Source organism: Gossypium raimondii, chromosome 3 (assembly GCF_025698545.1).
Source record: "Gossypium raimondii isolate GPD5lz chromosome 3, ASM2569854v1, whole genome shotgun sequence".
Classification (NCBI taxonomy): domain Eukaryota; kingdom Viridiplantae; phylum Streptophyta; class Magnoliopsida; order Malvales; family Malvaceae; genus Gossypium; species Gossypium raimondii.
This window is the reverse complement of record NC_068567.1, coordinates 2,446,500-2,471,648: the sequence shown is the minus strand read 5'-3', so window position 1 is coordinate 2,471,648 and position 25,149 is coordinate 2,446,500. Positions and strand designations below refer to the sequence as shown.

At 32.1% G+C, this 25,149-nt stretch overlaps 3 protein-coding genes across 6 annotated transcripts; 2 read left to right on the top strand and 1 right to left on the bottom strand.

Moving 5' to 3' along the window:
• Positions 1–2,070: 2,070 nt before the first annotated feature.
• On the bottom strand, positions 2,071–6,304 carry LOC105796492 (probable magnesium transporter NIPA1). The gene is made up of 9 exons (XM_012626221.2): positions 6,114–6,304; positions 5,823–6,023; positions 5,650–5,706; positions 4,546–4,636; positions 4,000–4,160; positions 3,729–3,856; positions 3,317–3,454; positions 2,759–2,851; positions 2,071–2,444 (listed from the first exon to the last, which is right to left on the bottom strand). The coding sequence occupies exons 2-9, from the start codon at positions 5,950–5,952 to the stop codon at positions 2,274–2,276; spliced, it is 969 nt and encodes a 322-aa protein (XP_012481675.1). The 5' UTR covers positions 5,953–6,023; positions 6,114–6,304; the 3' UTR covers positions 2,071–2,273.
• Positions 6,305–10,572: 4,268 nt separating this feature from the next.
• Positions 10,573–17,339, top strand: LOC105796491 (uncharacterized). Of its 4 annotated transcripts, none has more exons than XR_008194176.1 (10): positions 10,573–10,648; positions 11,025–11,580; positions 11,940–12,380; positions 12,660–13,011; positions 13,479–14,740; positions 14,857–15,051; positions 15,128–15,564; positions 15,866–15,941; positions 16,141–16,268; positions 16,955–17,339. XR_008194176.1 is itself a non-coding variant. In XM_012626220.2 (7 exons), the coding sequence occupies exons 2-7, from the start codon at positions 11,049–11,051 to the stop codon at positions 15,163–15,165; spliced, it is 2,982 nt and encodes a 993-aa protein (XP_012481674.1). In that variant the 5' UTR covers positions 10,573–10,648; positions 11,025–11,048; the 3' UTR covers positions 15,166–15,645. The 4 variants fall into 4 exon arrangements, 1 of the variants encoding a protein (XP_012481674.1); XR_001134460.2 differs by having other exon boundaries at positions 12,498–13,011; XR_001134461.2 differs by lacking the exon at positions 10,573–10,648 and adding an exon at positions 10,688–10,837 and having other exon boundaries at positions 12,498–13,011.
• Positions 17,340–20,233: 2,894 nt separating this feature from the next.
• LOC105796490 (chaperone protein dnaJ 20, chloroplastic) lies at positions 20,234–22,690 on the top strand. Its single transcript, XM_012626218.2, has 2 exons — positions 20,234–20,834; positions 22,332–22,690. Exons 1-2 carry the CDS (start codon positions 20,415–20,417, stop codon positions 22,479–22,481), a joined length of 570 nt encoding a protein of 189 aa, XP_012481672.1. The 5' UTR covers positions 20,234–20,414; the 3' UTR covers positions 22,482–22,690.
• Positions 22,691–25,149: the final 2,459 nt, after the last annotated feature.

Below are 25,149 nucleotides of genomic sequence, written 5' to 3'. Positions count from 1 at the left end.
ATCTTCATTGGAATTTGGCCATGGAAACATGAGCTTGAAAGGTTGAGATGAGTTAGATTTTGGAGTTTATCAAACCCATAGGAAAACAGAGTGGTATTAAAGTTGTTTCCAGCAAGATTAAGGCGTTGAAGACGATGGAGATTGAATATGGGGTGAAAGCTGCCTGAAAGGTTTTTGTAACTAAGATCAATGCCAACGACATGACCATAAGCATCACAAGTGACTCCTTTCCAGGAGCAACAATCAGTGTTGGGATCCCAAAGCTCAAATTTGGAAGAGAAAGTAAAATTAGGGGCATAGTAAAGATTATGTTGGAATTGCAGCAGAGGAGATCTCTGGTCATCAAGGCATTGCATTGGGAAATGAGTTTGAGGAGATGAAAAGGACAAGAGAAGAGGAAGGAAGCATGACAAGAGAAAGAGTGGAGAAATAAGGGAATGAAGAGTGTTCATGTTGGGTGGGTGTGAAGGAGGAATGTGTCTGGCATACAACATATTTATACACAAATGTGTAGTTTCCATAGAACAATGTTTATGAGTGATTGGCATTGCATGCAATTTCCAAGTCATTTTGCCAAATCAAGACTCCATCAAAATACTGTTCCACCACTTTGGTTAAGTCTTTTTGGTCAACCTTTTCCAGCAAGGGATAATAATGTATTATTTAAAGCTGTTAGTGATGATGCATAAATTATTTATTGTTAGTATTAGAAATGAGTTGTTAAATTCACACTTAATTTGTCTTTTTTTGTTAATTTTAATTTTGGAGAAGATTTTAATATTTTATCGATCTTATTAACCTATTAATGTCAAGGCTGTAGTTTTCTCACCACTCTATATTCTATAAAAATAATCGTCTAAATCTAAGTCATTAAAAAGACTAAACCATAGCACTTTAAACCATATTAGAACCATTACTACGCATAGAATGAGCAAAGATGACAATTCAATTGATATTTTGAGTTTAAATTATATATTTTAGGTATCGACTTTTTAGCACAAAATATAAATTTTAACTTATAATATAAAATCAATTTGTTAATGAGTATCCAACTTGTAAATATGTAATGATTTATCAAATGTTTAATTCACCTACATCTCAAAATTATACATCAAATTTTAAATTGACCCCTAAACTTTACAATGTTTTCATTAAGTTCTCATATTATGAGTAACGTTTTAATTTGAAATTTTTAAAATCCTTAATTTAGGACCAAAAAAAAAATGATAGTATGAAATATTATAGGCCTTTTAAGTCTTAAGTCTTTGGCATTGCATGCAATTGCAAATGTCCAAGTTTTTATTGTACAAAAACATCGTTCAACCAATGTGTACAAGTCAAGTCACATTCTAGATTGATGGACACAATGAGTGGAAATTTTGATGATAGAATATATTTTTTTTTTTTACTTTTGAAAGAAACATATTTAAGTTTTAGCTTTCAAACTTTCTTAGAGCGTGAGAAATATTTTCATTTCTATATTATTATTTAATTTTTATTTAATTTTAATATTTTTTATGTTTTATATTATTAAAATATTTATAATTCGAGATTCGAGTTGAATTTTATAATTTAAATAACTCGAATAATTCAAACAATGATTGATATATACTCCTTTGATTCCTATCAATTTTAAAATTAACAAATTAATCTCTCAACAAAATTACAAAAAAATTAAAATAATTTTAAAATCAAAATATTCATAAAAATTCTAAAATTTATATTATGTAAAAACTATAATAATTTCTTTTATTATTTTGCTTTGAAACAGTTTTCAAATATTTATGATTTCAAATATTAATTATACTATAACAAAATTTTAATTTGACATGCTTAATTTTTAATTTAAATCAAACAATTTCACACCATAATATTTTTATATACCCTATAATTTTGACCAGTCAACACTATAAACGGTCAAATACAAATACATAAGAGCTCAAAAATAACACTAAAAAAACAATTATTTGATTTACTAGTAGACAATTGGATTTTTAATTCTAATGATTGAATATCAAACTCAAACATATTATGAAAAAAGTAACAAATAAAAAACAGAAGGAAACTAAGAAAACCTATTTCTTAAACATTTTAGTAGCAACTTTTCACATAGAAAATGTCCAAAAACCTCAAATTAAAAAAAAAAACCATCCTAATTCTAGTTTTGTTTCTCTTTTTTTTCTTTTTTCTTTTTTTATCTTTCTTGTACGAAACTAAATGCAAGAAAACTAAGGATTAGAATCCAAATACGAATTCCAAACCTGTAGGGCTAACTATCTAGATTCGGCAACTGTATTTGATTCAGGAGATGAATAAACAGGGAGTCTGCCACTGGAACTTTTTCCCATATCTTTGGTTTTGTGAAGGAGAAATGTGCCTGATAAAATTGTAATAAATCCACATAATTCTGTTGTAATCTCTGTCCCGCCTTGTGAATTCCAATCCTTCAAGAAAACAAAAAAGAAAAGAATGCATTATTATATACAAAAACACAAGATTTTTGTAAGTAGGATTGTATAGGAATCAAGTTTGATCAGTTGGTTTATTTTTTGGTCTATTTGTGCTCACGTTTATTCATATAAACTAACAAAATGTGTTTGTGATGTTCATGAAAGTGGTCAAACATATCTCCATGAGAAGGAGAGTTAAGCTCAAAAGTAAAAAAAAAAAAATATATTGTTGGTTAAAAGATCAATTCACTCGCCCTCCCTACCAATATATAAGTGGATTAAGGCTGTAAAAAAAAAAAAAACCTTACCTTAAACATGATAATGCTGGCAATAATGGTGAATGTTGTGAACATGACATAGTAAACAGGACACACAACAGCAGTATTAAAGGTGTCTAAAGCCTGCAAAATTTTGAGCTTTCAGTACCATCAAGAATAACAACAATAACATAAATTTAGAGTCAATCATCACATTAAATTAAGAAAATAAGGTTGAAAGAAATTATTTTAAAAAAAACACATTTATGCTTTTTTATCCTATAAACGACTTAATAACGAGTAACTAACAATGTTGATGTCCAAATTACTCGTAGTGCCAAAACTTGTAAAGCACTTAATTTACGTATTTCAACTTTCAGTTTCATTAAAATACTCATGTCATACACACACACATATACATATATATATCTAGACTCGTGTATGGGAATAAAATCCTTTAAATACATGGAAAACAGTTAAAAAATAAAAACCTCCATGTCTAATATGCCTGTATTCAACATTCAAACAAAATTCGAGTGACACAAACTAAACCAATACATAAGTATGCAGATTGACAAAGGGTAATGAAATCTAAGTCTCATCACTCACCTTGTTCAAGTAATTTATTTGCAGAAGACAGCAAAAGATCACAATTATTGTGAAAATCCATGTTTCGAAGTATTTAAACTGATTCACTCCTCCAAACGACAGCTTCAGCGCGATTCCTACTGCTTTAACACCCATTACCTATGAGAACGAAAAGATGGTTGTTAAAACAAATGTATTGGAATGCAAGTTGAATATGGATATGTATTCGATACAGATATATTCATTTTTTTTCTAAACTTTTCATGCATTTAAAGAATCTTTGAAGATTCATATCCTCATAATGATATCCTGAAGTGTGTCAGATGAAGATCTTCAAAAAATTGAAGAATAAATATAATATAAATAAAAATAAAAATAAAAGAAGAAGAAGAGAAAGAGAAAGAGGAAGAAGCCTTAAAAGTAATCAACAAACCGTAAGAGATCCCATAAGAGAGCAGATTCCGATATAAACTACCAAATGGGTTTGGCCATAGCGTGGAACATAATGAAAAATAATCACTGCTACCACAGCCAAAGCAACCCAAAAGTATACAAGAAATCCTGTCAACGCAAAAATGCATATATTAGTTCAACATAAGTGTTGGACACAGATCCTTCAAGAAAAATAAAAACTCAAAACAACTTACGTTATTTTAAAGTAAATCTTAAAAAATAAGTAGCTATATTGGAATGTTCTTACATACCTGGCTCAGTTGCAAGATGCCATACTTGTTTCACAGATTCAATATGTCTCTCCTTGGGAGCATGTAAGACAATGGTTGTAGAGCCAACTACGCAAAGAGCACATCCAAGCATACCAAAGATGTGCAATCTCTCTTTCAAAATAAAATGTGCTAGCACTGCACTGCATAATAATGTTTTCTTCATAAAATTAGTCAAATCTACAGGCCAATCCCATCCATCAATGGCAAACATGTTTCTCCACGTGCCTTCATAAATAAATATGCTATGTTACTCGAACTTGAGTGTGAATGTTGGAGGCAAGAATTATCCAACATGGGTCTATTAAAGTTTTTTCAAATCTTTAAATGTATCTAGAAGGTCACATCCCTGTATCTTGTCCAAATGTGTTGAACACAAATGTTAGACATGAGTCCTTCAAGAAAACGAGTAAGAGCAACATAGAAAAAGATGTAAGCTTATAAACACCATTTCTTATATGAGCATGAACGCAACTGGGTTGTTAAATGATTCTCATATTTTTAACAAAAATGGAACTTAATACATACCTGAAAATAATACTTAAGGCTCCCAATGGTGTTACAAGAATTGCAGGAGCATACGCATAAGCAGCGAAATTAGCTATCTCCCCGATTATCACTATAAAATTAAAGCACATTAACTTAACTCAAGCAGTTATATCTGGCAGTAAGGAAAAAAAGATGCTACAGTAAGTAAACATGCAGTATTAAAGGCCATAACTAACGTTGTTCAGACTCTTCATTTTTTTAAGCATGTGTGTTTGACCATCTTGTCCAAGACATATCTAGATAAAGATAAGGGACATAACCCTTCAAATACACAAAAAAGCTTCAAATTTTTCAACATACCAATCTCATACCCAACACTCACACCCGAGTCTGAGTAAAATAAGATCATAACAACCTAGTACAATTATCTACTTTGGCACACTACTGCCCTATGGCATTGCATACAGATTTGCTTTGATGATAAATTCCTTGAAAACTGAAGAAAGATTCATTGCTAATTTTCCCTCTGCCTTGTAACATTTTTTTGCAGATTTGGTATTATCGTTCAAGTAAAATTCTCCTATTATACATCACTTCAAAACACATCTAAAAGCAAACAGATTCTTTTCCTTCAATTTGGTTATTCACTTGAAAGGACAAGATGTATGTTACTTAGACTTGAAGAAAAGTGTTGGATATTAGCATTAATACAACTTAAGTATTGTTGATCATACATGTATATCTATACAACTATTCGGGTGTTAAACACAAATACCGAACACGAATAATTGAGAGAATATAAAAAAATTGGTGCGAATTTCCAACAAAGGCAGCTACAAAGCATGTCATTGTCTACATTATTTCGACTTTTGCTTTCATTGAAGTACCAATGGACGACAGTGACAGACATGTCTCACCCATATCCATACATGTATATCGAAAACCATAAAAAAACTGAACATAGTCATATTGATCACAAATCCGTTAACAATTTATCCTACAAACAAAGGACCTCCTTAATCTCAAAACTTCATTTCTTCCGACATTCCAACTAATTCTCATCAATTACAATTCACAACTTAAAAACAAAGAAACAAAAATGATAAGAAATCAACAAAATTAGAAGTGGATTGTTGAACTAACTGGTTATCATTCCAGCCCACCACCAAGGTTCATACAAATAAGAGTGTCCTCCTTGCCCTAATATCAAAATTTTCAAATATCCATTAAAAAAACACTTGAAATTAGACTCTAATTCAAATACTTTAACAAAATTAAAATCAACAAAAATTCAAAGAGAAAGCAAAGAAAGAAACCGGCTCTTGGTCCCGATGCTCCAGCTTTCTTAAGACCCTGTTTCTTGATAATAAAGCTAGATCCAATAAAAACGCTCGATGAAACAGCCAAAATGAGGCCACGAAAATTGTCCATTGACATTCCGTTCATCTTTCGTACCAAAAAAAAAAAAGAGACTTAAATCTTCTTTCGCAGGGCCAAGATTTTCAATCCAGATATTCCTATACCCAAATCAAATCAAAATATCACTAAACAATTCTGGAAAAAAAAAAACACTTTCAAAAAGCATGATTCTTTTAACTTATATATACCTTTTATTCAATTTTTTTCTTGGCACACTGCAAAATTAAAAAAAAAAAAAGAGAAAACTAGAGATTCATATCATAATAACAATCAAGAATTTGAAGAGAAAAAAAAATAAAAATAGTGAATTTCTTGAAAAATATATTCTTTTCTTTGAAAAGAAAAGGAATTGCATAGAGAAAAAGAGTTGTAAAATAAGCTAAGTTCGTTACTTAGGTTTACACAATCGTTGTAGAAACAAACTACTACTTTATATCGCCTCCGAATCCCGCGTTAATCTCTTTTTTTCACTTATAGTCCTTCATTTTTCATCATTTTGCTAATTCTTTTGTTTTTTTACAATGTTTTCAAAATCGGGACCGATGATAGAACAAATCAGGCCACTAGTTTTCAGTTCAATCAGTTTGCTTAATTTTTTTGGTTTAATTTAATAAATTATTTTAAAATTAATAAAAAATAAAAATAAAAAAAATCAGTTCAATCGATTTTTTTATCACGATTCAACCATCAACTCTAGTCTGATACCCCTGAATAGTTCATGGTCTAATCGCTTCAGTCCGATTCTAAAAACAATAGCTTTTTTAATAAGAGATAATGTTAAAAAAGGATAAACTACCGAAATAGTCACTTTTGTTTACCTCAAGTTACATTTTAGTCACTTATATTTGAAATGTTACATTTTAGTCACTTACGTTATCGCATTGTAATATTTTAGTTACTAAGCCATTAATTACCGTTAACGGTGTAACGGTAAGCTGACGTGTCATGTTAAATCATCATTTCAAACAAAAATTTTAAGTTAATTTATACAATCGGTCCTCATTTTTTTCGTTTGGAGCAATTTAATTTTTTTCTTTTATGTTCTTTTAACGTTTTTTTTCTTTATTTTCCATTCTCGTTTGCTTCTTCCTCTATTTTTTTCCCTTCTCCATTTCTTTTAACGTATGTTTACTATGTATTCCATTTGTTAAAACTAGTCCCTGTACTTTTGTTTTTTTTTGAACAATTTCTTTTTCTGAGTGAGGCGAGCTTGTGAACTTGTTTTAACAAATGGAAAATATAGAAGAACTACATTAAAAGAAATGAAGAAGGGAGGAAAACAGAGGAAGAAACAGAAGAGAATGAAAAAAAGAAAGAAAGTTAAAAGAACATAAAAGAAGAAAACTAAATTGCTCAAAATTAAAAAAATATAGGGACCAATTGTAGAATTTAAGCTAAAATTTTTATTTGAAACGATTATTTAACGTGCACGTCAACTTATTATTACACCGTTAACAACAATTAATGGCTTAGTGACTAAAATGTTACAACATGATAATGTAAGTGACTAAAATGTAACATTTCAAACATAAATGACTAAAATGTAACTTGAGACAAACAAAATAATTATCTTGATAATTTACCCTTAAAAATAGTTTAATTATGCTCTTAGTTCATGTACTCTTTGAGGCTTTAAAATTTAATTTTTCTACTTTTAATTTTAGAATTTAAAACTTCTACTTATTTGATTTAAAAATAAAGTCTAATTGATAACCTAATTAATTAGCTTTCATTAAATTTGAATATCTTTTATTAATTCAGCTTTAATTTCCGAATAAGAACTTACCATATATTACATATAACAAACATCAATTAATAATGTTATTAAATGCACTTTATGTTTTAAATTAGACAATTACATGACTAAATTCTTAAAAGTAAAAACAAACGAACGGATTAAATTTTGAAAATCTAAAAATACAAAACTAAACTAGAAAAATCATTAAATCTTAAAAAAAATTCATGTCTAAAGTAAAATCAATGAATTTTTCAAATCATCGAGCCAATCTCGAACTACAAGATGGCAATGGTTACAAACTTACCCAAAAATATACAGTTGTCTCGTTAGACTATTTAGTAAAAATGGTAATCTTACCAATAAGTACATTACACTTTCAGTGAAAGAACTCTAGTTAAAAACGTGGAATAATACTATTAAAAGCAGCCATGAACTCTAAAGAGATTAATTTTTTTGAAATATAAAACAGACACAAAAGATACATTGATCATACCAAAACACTCATAGAGATTGTAGAGGTTAGGGACTTGCCCTTAGCTCTCTTAATTGACCAATTCAAACTTCTTGTTAAGAATCATGTTGTGCTTGAAGCCCCTTAGTTCTAATAAGTGATCCCTCATTTCAACATGATCTTTTTTTTTTTCAGTGTAATTAGGTATTTTGACTAAATATATTGAAAAAGTTAGAAGGCACAGTGTGGTACCAACCTTTTAATTTATCCACAGTAGTCCTTGGTAGTATAATGTGCCACTAAATTTTGGGAGTTCACTTAAAATTTTAAAATTTTAGGATTTAATATGAATTTTCAAAAATAATAAGGTTTAATATTTTTGCGAGGACTAATGAATATTTTCAAAAATATTAAAGGGTCTAATTAAAATTTTGAAACGTTTCAAGGACCTAATTAAAGTTTTTAATGAATTTGAGAATTTAATTGAAATTTCAAAGAATTTCAAAGGGTTTAATAGAAATTTTCTAAAATTTTGAGAGCCAAGGCTCCTCCAATAACTTTTCACCCTTTTAGTCCTTGTTGTTAGTTTTATGGATCATAACAAGGTAAAAATATTTCTTTATTTCTAATTGATGCGAGGTATTTATAAACTCGAATTATATCATCTTTTTGGACATAAACTCTAATAGAATGACCTCTTTATCTCTCTATATTTGGACATAATCAATAAATTGATTGGTTATAATAAAATTTTTAATTATATTCTTTTTGTATAAAATAACTTAGGTCAAATGTTAATAGGATAAAAAAGGCATTTTGCGTTTTAAAGGAAACTAAAATCCCTAGTTTTTCCACCTAATTGAGGTAAAAAAAAAAATCTAAATGTTTAAATTAGGGCTCAACTTTTTAGGAATTACTCATATAAAAACCAAATCTTTCAAAATAGTCATATAAGGGTTCGATTTTGACAGAAATGTTCAAAAAAGGGCTTTTTACTAACTTTTAACCTGGTTTGTAGTAAAAATTAGGTGAATGTTGACGTGTTTAAAATAAAACACGTGATAGTTGAATTAGATATTGATTAAAATGAAAAGAAAAAAATATAATTTGAAACATGATATACGTATTTGAGAAGCCTTTTATTTAAGCGGTATTTATATGACTATTTTGAAAATTTTAATCCTTACGTGAATAATCCATTGATCCTCCTTTCATTTATTTTTATCCTTTTATTATACTCAAATTTAAAATTTAAATTTTGGATTTTAATTTAGCATAATCTATTCAATTTATTTTAAAATATCATTAATTAGTTTAAATAATTATTCGTTAACTATTTCAATTAACTTAATGACAAATTTTTCTGAAAACACCACTTCCAACAAAATAAAATTTATGCTAACATAAGGAATTAAAAAAGAGCTTATTTGGACCTCATGTGATGGTCTAATTGTCAAGGGTGTTTACTATCTCAGGTGTGGTCTGAGTTCGAATTCCACTAGTTGCATTTATTGTTCGGGTTTTGCTCTGTTATTATAATTCACACACACAAAAAGAGCTTGTCCACGTCATTAAGATTTTTTGTATAATTCAATCACCTTTTATAATTTAATCGATTTAACTCACCAGCTTTAAATATAATCAATTAATCAATCACTTATCGATCTAATTAAATTAATCTTATATTCGCCCAAATGACTTTTATTTTTTAGTCGAATAATTAGGTTGAATTAATTTAAATTATATTATATATTATTACATATTTAAAATAACTAGAAATAATATGAATTAAATTTGGTTAAATCATTCTATTCGATTATAGAATTCATTAATCGACAATCGATTGACTTAACATTTATTTGGATCTTAAATCGATTTAATCAAACCAATAAATCTAAATGTGTTAGTTAATTCAGTTATTAAAGGAAGGTTGACATGACACATTCCCATAAGCTCCTTTTATTTCTGCATTTTATGAAAAATGGATCATTTTCGGTTATGGTATTTTTGATACGTTTAAATTTGAGATTTAATTTTTACATTTTAATTTTTAACATAATTTGCACTAAATTTCATATATAAAAAGTGTAGAAATTTAAAGTCATGATTGTTTAAATTTGACTGGACTGACTAGAACATCGGTCTAAAGAGGCATCAAACTGGTTGACCTGTGAATTGGTATGGGTCAGTTGAACTAGGCTAAAAACTGATTGAATCAATTTTTTATTTTATTTGATAGGTTTTTGATGATTTATTTAATCTAACAATACAAACAATGCATGAGTTATGAGAACCTAGAGTATATTTTCATTTTTAAATTTTTACTTTATAATTTTACATAAGCAAATAATCAAGCCAAATGTTTACATAATAGACGGACCCAAGCCAAAATTTGACCAAATTTTTTTGTTTATTCGAAAGGTTTATAATTAAATCCCGCTTTTGCCCCCATCACATCGCTTTCAGCCCTATATATGTACACATATTCGTTATCCGCCCGATTTCGCCGTCGGATCCCAAAATTGCAGCATAAGGTAATGCCCCTTTCCTTCTTCTTTTTATATATATTTTCTTACATTTTCCTTAATTTTCTTTGCATCCAAACATAGCCTAAGGGACTCCAAAAGTTATCAAATTATGAAAAATGGAATCTCAAATGCTTAATTTTAACGTATTTCTCTCCCTTTTTAGCTTCGAATTTAAGGTTTTGCTTCACCTATTCGGTAGGTTCTCTTTCTAGGGTTGCATTCGAATTGCAAATTGAAATTGGTATAGTTTTTAGTTTTGGAGTTTTCTAGGATTATTGAAGTACATCAGATCGCTTTTTTTTTTTCCAATAATTGAAGTGGAATTGGTATTTTTAGATTTTAGAATTTGGGTAATTGCTAATTTTATTTTTTTGACTTTTAGATCTTTAGGTTTTTTTAAAATTTGATGGCGGATCGGACCTCAGCTGCTCCAAAGCCTATATGGATGAAACAAGCTGAAGAGGCCAAGCTGAAAAGTGAGGCTGAAAAAGCTGCTGCTGCTAAAGCGGCTTTCGAAGCCACATTCAAAGATGTTGATAAGGGCCGTAACAAGGAGGTGGTGGCAGCTTCATCGGATAGTGAGTCTGAGGACACCAATGACTTGGTGGACAAACCGGTTGGACCTGTGGATCCTGCTAAGTGCATGGCAGCAGGACCAGGAATAGCTGGTGGCACAGCATGCGCAGCATCCACCTTTATGGTGGTAACAAAGGATGCAGATGGGAGGAAAGTGCAGATTGGAGGTGCGCAGATTAAGGTGAAAGTTTCGCCAGGTGTGGGTGTTGGGGGTGCGGAACAGGAGGGCATTGTGAAGGATATGGGAGATGGGACTTACACGGTGACTTATGTGGTGCCCAAGAGAGGGAACTATATGGTGAACATTGAGTGCAATGGGAAACCCATCATGGGCAGCCCATTCCCAGTGTTCTTTAGTGCAGGTAACATTGTTAAGGCTACGTCTATTCATTTTTAGTTGTATCTTTTGCTATCACTTGTCATGTAGATTTTTCTATATTCGTTAACCCTATTTGATTGTCCTATATAATGTAAATTTCTTAATGTCCAAGTAGTTGAAATAGTATTATTTACCTTGTTCGTTGTGAAGAAGTCTCACAATTTGGAATGAGAAAAGTTCCTGATGTGATTCACCTTCATATAATTTTGCCCACTGCCATCTAACTTGCTGTAGAATTTCTGTTATTGCTTAGTGTTGAGATGTTTGACTTCACTTTCGGGCATAGCTTTTGATTGCATTCTTAGCGCTCATGGTGCAGATGTTGAATTTGTTGTAATGCAGGTACTTCTACTGGAGCTGTACTAGGGGTGGCGCCTGCATCCACATATCCAAATCTAGTAAATCAAACAATGCCCAACATGCCAAACTACACAGGATCTGTTTCTGGAGCTTTCCCCGGCTTGTTGGGTATGATCCCAGGCATTGTTTCTGGTGCTTCAGGTGGTGCTATTTTACCAGGAATGGGGGCATCTCTTGGGGAAGTTTGTCGAGAATACCTCAATGGCCGTTGTGCTAAAACTGATTGCAAATTGAACCATCCTCCCCACAATTTGCTGATGACTGCTTTGGCAGCAACAACCAGCATGGGAACTCTCAGTCAGGTTCCTATGGCACCTTCTGCAGCTGCAATGGCTGCTGCTCAGGCTATTGTTGCTGCTCAGGCCCTTCAAGCTCATGCTGCTCAGGTGCAATCACAAACTCAGTCAACCAAAGATTCATCTGGTACTGTTTATACTATCTTGCTTTCCACTACTGTCGTTTCTTTAATTTACTTTCCAAGTCCTATATATTTCCTTTTTAGCTAAGTGTCCAACCTCACAGTTATCTGCTCCTTGTCAGACTCTCCTGACAAAGCTGCAAAGGCTGATGCATTGAAAAAAACCCTACAAGTTAGCAATCTTAACCCACTTCTCACAGTGGAACAGTTGAAGCAGCTTTTTAGCTTCTGTGGTACAGTTGTTGAGTGTACAATCACTGATTCAAAGCATTTTGCATACATAGAATATTCAAAACCAGAGGAAGCAACGGCTGCTTTGGCATTGAACAATATGGATATTGGTGGTCGACCATTAAATGTGGAAATGGCCAAAACACTTCCTCCGAAACCTGCTATTTCATCCTTGACTTCTTCATCTCTACCTTTGATGATGCAGCAAGCTGTTGCCATGCAACAGATGCAATTCCAACAGGCTTTGCTTATGCAACAAACATTGACTGCTCAGCAGGCAGCTAACCGAGCTGCAAGCATGAAGTCTGCAACAGAATTAGCTGCAGCAAGAGCTGCAGAAATAAGTAGGAAGCTAAAAGCTGATGGACTTGTTACTGAAGAGAAGGAAACCAAGAGTAAGTCTAGGTATGTCTCCTCATCAGGACAAGTTTATTTCCCCGCAAGCATGTATTGTTTCTTAAGGCTTAATATTGTTAAAGAATATGGAGTTACTTGTGTTCTCCTATGTTTGCCTAAAAGCTGTTATTATAAAGTTGCATGGGATTAAGTGATTTGCAAGCAGAATGTCACTGCTTAGCATGTTTGGAGTATCTATATGTTGGTCCTTTTGGTTTATGGGTATACAATAGGTTGCTGTCTGCAGCATTGTTTTCCAATCAATACTGTTTATGATGTGTATTTTATCATGAGTAGCACATGTCTTTTTTGCACTGATTCTCTCATGTTTTTAAATCTTCGTTGTCTTACAGATGATATTTTACATATTGGGAATCAAAAAATCAAAGTCTTCCCTTGTTTGTCTGTATGTTCCTAGGTTTCAATTTCCATAATGATAAATCAGAGTTATACTAATTTATAACTCCTGTTTATAGGTCACCATCCCCTTCTCGTGCAAGGTCAAGATCCAAATCAAAATCACCCCTTAGTTATCGGAGAAGATCAAGATCAAAGACTAGATCACCAATTAGTTATCGGCGAAGATCAAGGTCCAAGTCAAGATCACCGATCATTTATAGGCGAAAGTCAAGGTCAAAGTCAAGATCACCTATCAGTTATAGGCGAAGGAGGAGGTCTCGCTCTTATTCACCTCTGCCCCGTTTCCAACGAGACCGTAGGTCCAGATCACCTGTGCGATCTCATCATCGTTCAAGATATGAAAGTGAACGACGTTCATATAGAGATAGAGATGACAATGACAGGAGTGGCAGACGAGATTTGGAGAGATCGCGTGATCGTCATTCATCTATTTCGAGGAGAAATAGGAGTATTAGTCCTCGAACTAGAAAATTAACTCCTGTAGATTCTGACTCCCCTAAACATAGTAGAGAAAGTTCACCTAAGCTTAGGAAATCATCCCATCCAGGTTCAACATCACCAAGGCATCACAGAAGAAATAGGTCATCCCCAAAGAATGATGATGAAAGGAAATTGAAATATAGAAAGCGCTCTAGGTCAAAGTCTGTTGATTCGGATAACAAAAAGAATGAGACCCCAGATGAAAAAACAAAGCACCGCAGTAGAAGGCGATCCAGGTCATTATCTTCAGAAGGTAGACCTCAAAGAAGAAGCAGGTCTTCTTCTGCAAGTTCAGATGAAAACAATTCAAAACACAGAAGGCAGTCCAGATCAATTTCTGTAGAAGGCAAGGTTCGCTCCGGCAGTAAAATTGATGAAGTGAGAAATGATGAATTGAGACATGGCGATAGAAGGCGATCACGATCAGGATCTGCTGAAGGTAGGCATTACACCAAAGAGAGGAGTGAGAGAATCAGAGATAAGAAATCTAAGCATCGGGATAGAAGGCGGTCGAGGTCAAGATCTGCTGATGGCAAGCATCGGGATAGAAAGAGGTCAAGGTCAAGATCTTTTGATGGCAAGCATCACAGAGGAAGCAGGAGGTCCCCCAGAAATTCAGATGAAAATAGATTAAAACACCGACGGCGCTCTAGGTCAAAGTCTACTGAGGGAAAACATCGATCCATTGATAAAGTAGATGAAAGATCAAAACGTCATGACAAAAAGCATTTAGCATCTGCTGAAGCTCAGCCTCCTAGAGGAAGCAGGTCTTCACCAAGAAGTTCTGAAGACAATGATTCGAGGCACAGAAGGCATTCAAGGCCAAAGTCAGCTGAAGGTAAGTATTGTTTAGATCGTAACAATAAAAGTTCACATTTTGGCAAAACAATAGGAAAGACTGGATATGGTAATGGGCTCTGCTTACTTCCGTTTTTAATTATTTGAAAAATACAGGGGATGATGGAATGCTGGTTTCAAAAGAGGAGGCTTATGACACGAAAGTTTCAGTGAATGATGATCAGGAGCTGAGAAGCAAATATTTACCAATATTTGACAGTGATGAAGGGTACTCACCAAATAGCAAATTGAATGCAGATGAACCAGACAGACTTGAAAGATCAAGTAGTAAGCAGTGGCTTGGTAGTAATGGTAATGTCAAAAATCACCAAAAATGAAATAACACTAATAAAGTTGTACGGTTGGTGATTAATGTTTTTATTTGCAGGGTCAGGAGATCAATCCATTTCTCCTCGTCAGAAATGAGCCGTGGGCTTAATGTGTTACTGAACCTTGGGGATTTTTTAGACTAAAGCTGTTCCAAGCTGTCTGACTCAGTCTCCACTTTACCCTTTGATCAATTCAAGCTTGTTCAGATATGAACAAGCTATTAAGATCTATGAGAGCTTTTGGCTCCTATATGAACAGCAGTTCACTTAAGACATTGCTTAGTGTTTCTTTTGGTGTTTGGATTTTTCAGACAATTGTTGTTTCTTCATAAATGTACGCCATTGTGCTCTTTTATCCTTTGCAGGCATGTGGAACAGATTGGCATTGAAGTCTTTGAGCTCACATTTACAATGGATAAAGTATTTCAAGCAGTGTTCTGCTTTCTTCTGCAATCAACCATGCAATGTTTGTAGCAGGGCTCTTTTACTGCTAGATGTATGTTGGACCATTATCTCTACTTATGAACTGTAATTTATGAAGTGTTTACTTGAAAGTTTGCATCTTTGTTTAGATCTATCCTTTCTGCCTCTATTTATGTTTATGTATGTATTAGCAAAGTGTTCTTCGTGCGTACATCTTTAAATTCCAACGCATGCTTATCTTCCTCGATCGTTTTTGTCTTCTAGCCGTATTGATGTCCTACGACTCTTGGCCTTTGATTGATGTGCTTGATCATAGGACCTGTTTTATTTGCCTTTGATGGTCTAGACAGCCTGTTATATCCCAACTCATGCAGGTTTATTCACGGTGTTCCTGTTGGACCTGTCAGTGATCAGTTTGGAGGGTTGATTTTTAACTTTATCTATGTGAAGGTATGCAGTTGCTTTGTGGCAGAGAGCTAATGCTATAAGATATATATTTTGATTAAATTTCTTTAGTGTTGATTGATTCAAATTAGGTGACTGCTGCGTTTTGGGCTTGGTTCTATCTTTTCACTTTGCTTGTATTTTTTTTCTTTCTTTTTCCTCCTTTTTTTTCCCTTTTTTTTTCCCTTTTTTCGTCATTTCCAAGGAAAATTCTTTTCCAAAGCTACTTTAAGGTCCTGTGTAACCAGACTCCGCGGGGATGAATAGCGTCTATATTTGAGCCCCATAGCCAGATTGGTTGATCATAAAAATAATTTCGTGGTTTATTCACAGGTAATCTTTCATGATACTGCTTGTCTCAGTTCTGTATATGGTAGTACTTGTTCAGTTGGATTTGCTTCCATTTGTGGCCTACATAGTACTGCTCTGGCTGTGGTAGTTTGATGCAATTGCTCCCTCAAACTCTATTTGATCAAGGAAGAAATTTGAAATCATTACATTCTACTTTGTTGCATGGTTGTCTCCTGGAAAAATTAATGTCAACCATTTCCAGGTTTCCTATTTTAGAATTGAAACATTACATGGCCTTTCCTTTGGGGTTTAGCTTGTAGTTGAGACTTACTTGAGAGTGAAATTTTTGTTGGCTAAAAGATTAAAAAAATTAATCCTGAACCATTTCACTTTTCTTAAGCAAGTCCCAAATTAGTTTTTTTATCTTTTGATTTGTACCTGATTAAAGATTTTTATTTCAAATGAAAGGTATAAAGGGTAGGGGTTTATTTGAGTGTAACAAAAGTATAGGGACTTGCATAGATAAAGTGATGACACTCAAGGGATTTTATTATTATTATTATTATTTTAGTCATTTTTGTTTTAATTTGGAATTGGTAGACAGCTGATGATTTGTTATGGTTGATTTCTATTAGGCCTGTGATGGTATTGTCGAAATCTCACCCATTTTTTATCGTCTTCGGTCTTCCTCTTTCTTTTTCTTTTTTTCTTTTCCCCCTTCTTTCCAGATTTTTTTTTTCTTTTTCCTCTCCCACCCCCTTTTTTTTGGCTTGTATTTTTGTTCTAGGAGGCATGGATATGGTGGTATAAGAGCGCAGCCTTGATGTCAAACACTGGAAATTGTTGAGTTAGCATGCAGCACTATATTTACTTGGATTCATGTGTGCGTGATTGATACTAATATTTTTCTAACATGACTGTTCAATTTTTTCATTTTCATGGTTTGGAGAGTTTAGAGGGTATATTTCAAGAAAAATGAAGAGTCAAAGCAATATTTTAGTTATTTTTTTAAACGTGTTTGGATGGCCTTTAGAGGATATCTGGGAACATGTGTGGAATGCGATGAAGCAGACATCAAAACGATGCTGCATTTAAGATAATTTTTTAACCTAATTCTCTAAACCCTAATTGGATGTCACACTGTACTTCATAATTTTTGTATTCTTTATTTAGCTGTGTTCTTTGTTGTTAACTACAAATTCTTAATTAATCTGTAATTTAGCTCCTAATTTGAAATCATTATCATTATCATTTATGCATTATAGGATAAATGGGTCAATTCTCTTTAAGTCTCTACCAAACATTTTTCTTTTGGTTCTATTTCAGTTCCTTTTTTCATTTGAGTCCCAAAATTTTTGAAACATAATATTTGTCTATGTAAATAATATAATTTTAAGAAAAAAGGCTATCAAGTCAATAAAAATTAATAAATGTTGTTTTGTCCCAAATATATATTACAATGTTTAAAGGATAGTCACTGAATATATACTAGGGTAGGAGTTTTTTATATTACAACTAGGATTAGAAAATCATTTGCATGCCTTTAATTAAAATTTAAAAATTAAAAATAATTACAGTCCAAGTCAGAAAAGTTATAGAAATTTTTTATTCATAATCTCTTCTTAATATTTAAATATGAGGATAATGTGTTTTCCTGTACTAGTAATAATGTTTATACTAATCGAGTTAAGACTTAATTGATTAAAGGATAAAATATAATGAGCAAGTTAAAAGGAAAAAATAAAAAAGGGAGATTGGGTTGAAATTGATAAGTTTTTGTGTAAGGTAAAAAAAAAGCGAATTAATTGAATTTTTAAAATTTGCAGGATTGTAAATTAAACTTAATAATAAATCTAAAAATTTAACAATTGACTCAACCATAATATATAAAACTATATTATAGAAAAAAGAACAAATGAAATTGAAGAGAATTGATGGGTTACGTGACATGATGTGGAAATTTTGAAAAGTTGATTTGGACATTTCTCAAATGGTATTGCAATTTTTTTGAGAAAATAGATAAAACCAAACTCCAGAGTAAATGATTTTATGATTAGACTTGAAAGTAACGGTTCTGAGATGTCACGTGGTTAGGGGTTAGGATTTATACAAACCAAACTTCTCCCTCTATTTTTTATTTTGAAAAATAAAATAAAATAATATCAAATCAATTATTAAGAAATACTAAATGCTTTGTCTTGTCGAAGAACCGAAGACACTATATTAGGAGGCACTTCAAGGATTTGTAAGCTTGTCTATTAAGTAAAGTTAGTCTTTGCCAATTGATTTGCATTTAAAATGCAATATTTGTGCACCTTACTTTCCGATGTCCTTCAGAAAGCATAAGTCTTTGAATCTTTTTGAGTAAAGTAATTCTGGAGTCCATCATCTCTTTCATAGTCAAAGCTTTAAGCACCTCTAGATTATCAGTCTAACTTGTGGATCATTTGTATCCTTTATTTAATAATATGACGAGTCCGTCTAGAATATCCTAAAGTTCTGCCTCAAAATGTGAGTATTTTCTCAGACAGTGATTAAAGTCTCCCTCTAATTTTAAATCACTTATTTTAACACTTCATTCATCTTTTCGTCTTTTTTTTTTAATTTGTGTTTTTATTGGTGTGGTATACACGTGGCATTTAATTAATTTTTAGAATATTAAAACAATATTTTTTTATAATTTTTATACTTTATTAATAATTTTGATGATTTTCAATTTTAAAAAATATTATATATATTTGAATTTTAAAATTAATTAAATGTTGACATCCACTTGATAATCCATGTGTATGTCTAGTCAAAAAGTTAAAAATATTAATTTTCCATCTATTTTAGGATGATTTGATAAAAAATAAGTTTAAAAATTAAAAACGAAAAATTAAATATTATTTTTATAAAATTAAAGGGTCAAATAAATCATTATATTTTATAAAATGAAACAATTCCCAAATTTCCTTTAAAGTATAAACAATATGTTAATTATATTAATTATATATATAGATTTAGGGTTTATTTGACTAGTCAATAAAAACATTTAACTAATTGAAAATTCATCTTTTCAATAATTTACTTTTCTAAACATGTTTAGGATAAAACTACTTAATTGGATTTCTCAATAAAATATTGAAAATGATAGATAAATAAAGTTATTTTGTCACTTAACAAAAACATGTTAAGTTTACTTTATTTATTTATTTATTTATTTTAGTCTAAGACTATTTTCAATATTTGACTATTTATTTATTTTTCATTCCCATTTTGTTGAGTAATTTTTTTGCTAAACATATCCATATAATTTATATAATTCAAATTCAATATAATCTTTGTATTTTAATTTGATATTTTTTAATTTCTAAAATTTAAAATTTTAATTCTAATCCAATTGTCGTTATTATCTTGTTCAGGTTACTAAATAATAAGATGAAGAAAATTATTATTTATTAATTATATGCTATAATAATTAGACATAAAATAAAGAATAATTACTATAAATTTAAACTTAAAACTGAAAAATAAGTAAAACTCGTATAAAAATATGACCTCTACAAAATAAGAAGAAAAAACTTTTCTCTTCTCCCAAAACAAATCGAGTGAGTGGTTGAAAATTACTAATTGAAATTAATTTATTGTTAACTCAAAAACGTGATGAACAAATAATGCTCCTATCAAACATAGAATATATACATAATACTATGTTAGTTTGTTATGTTTACGTAATATTAAAAAGAATTTGAAAATTTTTATTCTTATCATATCTAATTTTTTTATATAATATTTAAAAGTTTCCTTAATCTTTTATTAAAATAATATATTTTAATACACTTGAATTCATATTTTTTATTTATGACAATCGAGTTAAGATTCATTGATGAAGTTCATATCAATTTCGTAATTAGAAAGGTAAATATAACAAAGCTTAATAAAGGTTTCGAGTTTAGAAGGGACACGTGTCTTCAAAACCTTCCAAACAAATTATCCTTTCACTTTCATCCCCCACAAAATATCACTTTCCCTTCCTAATCTCCCTTTCTTCCTTCCCTCTCCACACAACCAATAATTTCTCCCTTTTTCTCATAATTTATTGCCATTTTTGCTTCTAAATTTCATCTCAATTTTTGCAAAACTTAACTAATGAACAAATTTCCCTCATAATTGGCTAAGAAATCCTTTCCAATTCCCCCCCCCAAGATGCGTTGCAGTTATGGATTGACAGCGATACCGGGGACAGACGCCCGATTCTTTTCGCCGGAAACTTCCTTCCTCAAGTTACGTAGAACGTTCCAACCGACCCGGATTAAATTTGGGTCGTTCAAAATCAAGGCGAAAATCGATGAAGCGAGGAAAGAGATGAGTTTTTATGAGTTACTGGGGATATCAGAAACGGGTACTTCGTTGGAGATAAAACAAGCGTATAAGCAGCTAGCAAGGAAGTACCACCCGGATGTTTCGCCGCCGGATCGGGTCGAGGAGTATACGGAGCGCTTTATACGGGTCCAGGAAGCTTATGAGACTTTGTCGGATCCAAGGACGAGGGCTTTGTATGATAAGGATTTAGCTTTGGGGATTCACCTTGCTTTCTCTGCTAGACGACGTTATCAATACGATGAGGTATTCTTCTTTTATATTCTATTCTATTTTTCTTATTAATTCTAACTTTGGGTTTTTTTTAATGTTTTTGGGAGCATTTCATATCTGGGTTTTATTTGTTTTGCTCTTGAAATAGGTTTTTGACCAATTATTTTTCTTTTCACTTTTTATTATGGGAATTTTCAAACTTTTTTGGTTCTATTCCATGAATCTAATTTCTTTCTCCAAGATTTGAACTTTGGTAGCTTTTAAGTTGGAATTTCAAATTGTAATAATTTTGATGTCTATTTAGGGTATTGGATTGATGGTTTGACAAACTTTTCAATTTATATTGTAGTTGGGATTGGTTGAAATTTAGTATATTTTGTCTGTTGAAATTGAGAGAAACATATGGAAACTTGGTCCTTTCCAATATAATTAGAACATAGAAAAATTATTGTATTTGCTAAAGCTTCAAGGGTATTGAAGTGTAGACTAGGTACATCTTTTAGAAAATTGGTTTATGAAAATTCTACTTTTTTTTTTCAGAAAATTGATAGTCTATTTGTTGGGTCATCCAGTTTAATATAACTTTTGTCGGTGGTTGTTTTTTCTGCAAATTTCTATTGATATAAACAGAATTGAACAATACTTAGGATTTCTTTTTTATGCTTTGCTTTAAAGTGGGATCGAACTCAATTCGTAGGGGATCTATAGTGCTTAAAGCTTAAGACATTTTCCGGAAGAATGGGTTAATTTTTCATTGACCAAGTTGTCTCTCGTGAAAGAAATACTAGTAAACGAGGACATCGTTTCTAGAAGTCATTTTCTGCAAAATTAATGGACACTTATAGTGTTTAATGTGTTCATTTTGTCTTTGAGTCTAAGCTGTTAGTTCGACTTCCGTTTATAAGTTACCTGGAGTTTTCATATACTTTGCAATACGATGAAACTGCCTTTGCTAGCTCCCTTGTCTTTGCAAATGTTAATGATGGTTAACTAGTCCTTCTCCTTTGCTTTGGAACTTATTAGTTGTTTCTTGATGCATCATTTTCAAACATTTCCTTAACTTTGATAGATTTCATATGAGCAAGATGTGATTGCCACACGTGTATGCTTTAAAACTCTCGGGTTTAAACATGGGCACCTGCCATACTCCCTCAAATTGCCATGGTTATTAAAGCAAAGCAGAGAGACCTCATTTGTTGCTTTCCTTGCAAGTAGGATTTGCTTGTTGTGACTAAATACCGCTAATGATGAAGTCCTTAAGTTTTGTCTGGTCCCTTAATTATACTATATGATATTCGGCAAGTCTTAAGCTTTTGTTATCTTCTTCTGAACCTTCTACTTTTGGATTGTTTTCTGATGAAAGTTGCTTTCCTTCTAGCCTGTAATAATTTGTTTCAGGGCTGACAAATACGCATAACTGTTTAGAGTCTTTCGACATTCCTGCGTTACTGTCAGATGTCGTATTTTCTGGTCCGTTGAGAGAATCCATTACGTTTTCGCTTTAAATTCTTACATTTTCTTCACAACCAGGACCTAGAAGATCGGAGTGAGTGGAAAAATCGATGGCAATCTCAGCTATCAGAGCTGAAGAGAAGAAGCATGAACAGGGATGCCGGAGGAAACATGTCATGGGGAGCTCGAATGCGTAGGCAAAGGGAAGAATTATCTAAAGAACTATAAAACAGAATTTCCCTTTCAACCTCTGTTCATACAAAACATGAAACGCCTTCTGCTAGCTTTTTTGGCTTTCTCTTGTATATATATAGCATTGCTCAAATATATGACTTCCAGTGCTAATTTTAGAACTTGTCTTCCAATATGTACATAAAATCTATCAGAGTTTGACTTGCTCGTCTTAAATTTTACTTTGCTCATATTTTGGTCTTGAAGTTGAAGCCTCTTTGTGATTTTTCATTTTACGCTTTGTTTTTTAACAAATGATCACAGTATATGGTATAATCATTCTTTCCATCAAATTACAATGATGAGTAAAAAAATTTGAAACAAAGGTTAAACCGATCAGGGTTTCAGATTCAATCACAAATACGAATGGAAGTGTGAAGAACAAGATCAGTGAGCTGATGAAATTAATAATATTATCCGTAAATGCATTAAACAGAAGTAAAGATTATAAATACCGTTACCGTACTTCAAGCAGGCAACAGGCAACAGCATTGCTCGTATTTAATCTTAATAAGCCCCATAACTTTAAGAGCTTGTTTGGTTTGGTGTATTGGCTAAGCCAATACACCCCTAATCGGTGGGCCCTATTTAATCCCACTTCAATCCTCTGTTTGGTTCAGGGTATTGGCTAATACCCGTCTATTACATTACACCCCTAATCCCCAAAATCCACCGATTTCTATTACGTTCCTCTTTCTCAGATTAGGTGCTGCTTGAGTTTTAGACCCTGTTTTACCCTCATGCTTCCCCTTTCCGTCTTCTGTTTCTTCCTTCTGTCTTTCTTTTGCTGAAGATTACAATAGAATCGACGCTTGGCCTTCTCAACCTTTTATTTTCGGAGTTTACTGCAACTGGAAAGGTAAATTCATATTTCTAACTCTCTTTTGCTCTCAAATTTATATGGATTCTGTATTTTAATTAGCTTAAGTTAGAGTAGATTTCTATTTCTTAAAGGTTTTTGTTCTTTGGTGGAAATTGGAACTCGATTGCAATGTAAATTGTCTCGTTTTCTCTGTTTTAATTAGCAATGTAAATTGCTTCAAAACCCAAGACCTGAAAAACCACTACTCTCGAACTACCACTCGACCCTCGGGATTTTAAACTTACCCTGTTTCTCCTACTTTGGCTCGATTCCTTGGAGCCCCGAGGCTTCCCGTTCGATGCTTTTAAGCATATCCGAGCTATATCAAATCCCATAACCTTCAGGTTCTCTCCATCTCTATTGCGTCCTATATAAAGTTATATTGTTTGGTCTAAATAAATGTGGGCTTGAGTAAATATCTGGGAAAATGTTGTTCAATTTTGGTAGTTAATTTGTACCATTTATTAATGGTTCTTGTTGCGAGTTGTTTGCTTGATGGCTTTATGAGGTTTCTTTACCCTTTCCATGGGCATTTGTTCCCTCTATAATATTTTTTTGTGCTTGTTAATGCTGGGGTTTGGACCTGTTTGGTGTTTATTGTTCAAGAGTAGTTAAGCTAGCAGCTGTAGTAGGATTAGTTCATTAGGTAAATAGTTCTCTATGATTGGATTCAATAATTCAATTATATCATCAATCAGTTCCGAGTGAAATGTTTGCGGATTCATTTGTTCTAAATTCATTCCACATTATGTATGTTTGATCTAAATTGTTAACCACTATGGTCAATAATTGATAAATGTGTTTTTGTGAAGAATTTGAACGAGTTGTGTATGCTTTTCATTGCGTTTTTCTTTGTGGTATTTGAGACTAGATTGTTTTCACATGAGCTATTGGCAATTTCGACTACACAGTCCGATCTTATCGCCTCACTCGTTAGTTTATTTACTTGAATATAGTTATGAAACCGCAATGGTTGTTTCTTTGTTAGGGAGATTGATGATGTGCTGGATATGTGATTTCAGTTTGGTATGATCATTGACTCTTTTGCTTTTTTTGAAATTGACACTGGCTCCTCTATTAGTAATCAGATTGTATTTTGTTTCTTTTACTAAAAATAGGTAAATTAATATTTGTACATTACATCAAAGAGCAAACTGGTCATTCTTTAGTCTTCATACCTTAGTATGAGGTAGATGCCACGTGTCACATTATTCTATTAGTTATGCTAGTTTTTAAGAGTACAAATGAATGAAATTTTTAATAGAAAGGATTAATTTGTTCTTTGATCTAATGGACAATGAATAATTTAAAATACAATTTGATTCCTATTGCAGGGCCTCCTTATACTTTTACCGCCATTTGGATGTGCTTCATTTGGCTGGTGATCTATTCCCCTCTACCCTATATTTGTCTTTGCTTTCATCTGTCATTGGGACATTTGCTATTTTTCTTCATTCATTCTTCATCTCAAGTTGTGTTGCTCCTAAACTCTTCAGTACTCGATTCAACAATCTCAAAATCAATATATACCCCAAGACTTGTTCTACTTGTATGAACCTACAAGTTCCACAGAAAGATCATTCTCGCCAAAATCATGAAAAATCAACAATGCTAAATACCATGTTTGCTATTCATTTCTTTAGTCAATTCATTCGCACAAATGACATCTTAAAGAATCCATCTTGGAAAATTTCTGGGAAAATGTTGTTCAATTTTGGTAGTTAATTTGTACCATTTATTAATGGTTCTTGTTGCGAGTTGTTTGCTTGATGGCTTTATGAGGTTTCTTTACCCTTTCCATGG

What these genes read in the sequence shown, in the direction of transcription:
- LOC105796492 (XM_012626221.2), bottom strand. Translation starts at nt 5,952, where the DNA reads ATGAACGGAATGTCAATGGACAATTTTCGTGGCCTCATTTTGGCTGTT. An exon ending in GTGGGCTGGAATGATAACCA is followed by an intron (nt 4,637 to 5,649) that starts GTTAGTTCAACA and finishes TTAATTTTATAG; the next exon opens with TGATAATCGGGGAGATAGCT. An exon ending in GCCTTAAGTATTATTTTCAG is followed by an intron (nt 4,161 to 4,545) that starts GTATGTATTAAG and finishes ATTATTATGCAG; the next exon opens with TGCAGTGCTAGCACATTTTA.
- LOC105796491 (XM_012626220.2), top strand. Translation starts at nt 11,049, where the DNA reads ATGGCGGATCGGACCTCAGCTGCTCCAAAGCCTATATGGATGAAACAA. An exon ending in GTCAACCAAAGATTCATCTG is followed by an intron (nt 12,381 to 12,497) that starts GTACTGTTTATA and finishes GCTCCTTGTCAG; the next exon opens with ACTCTCCTGACAAAGCTGCA. An exon ending in GCAGTGGCTTGGTAGTAATG is followed by an intron (nt 15,052 to 15,127) that starts GTAATGTCAAAA and finishes TTTTATTTGCAG; the next exon opens with GGTCAGGAGATCAATCCATT.
- LOC105796490 (XM_012626218.2), top strand. Translation starts at nt 20,415, where the DNA reads ATGCGTTGCAGTTATGGATTGACAGCGATACCGGGGACAGACGCCCGA. An exon ending in GACGTTATCAATACGATGAG is followed by an intron (nt 20,835 to 22,331) that starts GTATTCTTCTTT and finishes CTTCACAACCAG; the next exon opens with GACCTAGAAGATCGGAGTGA.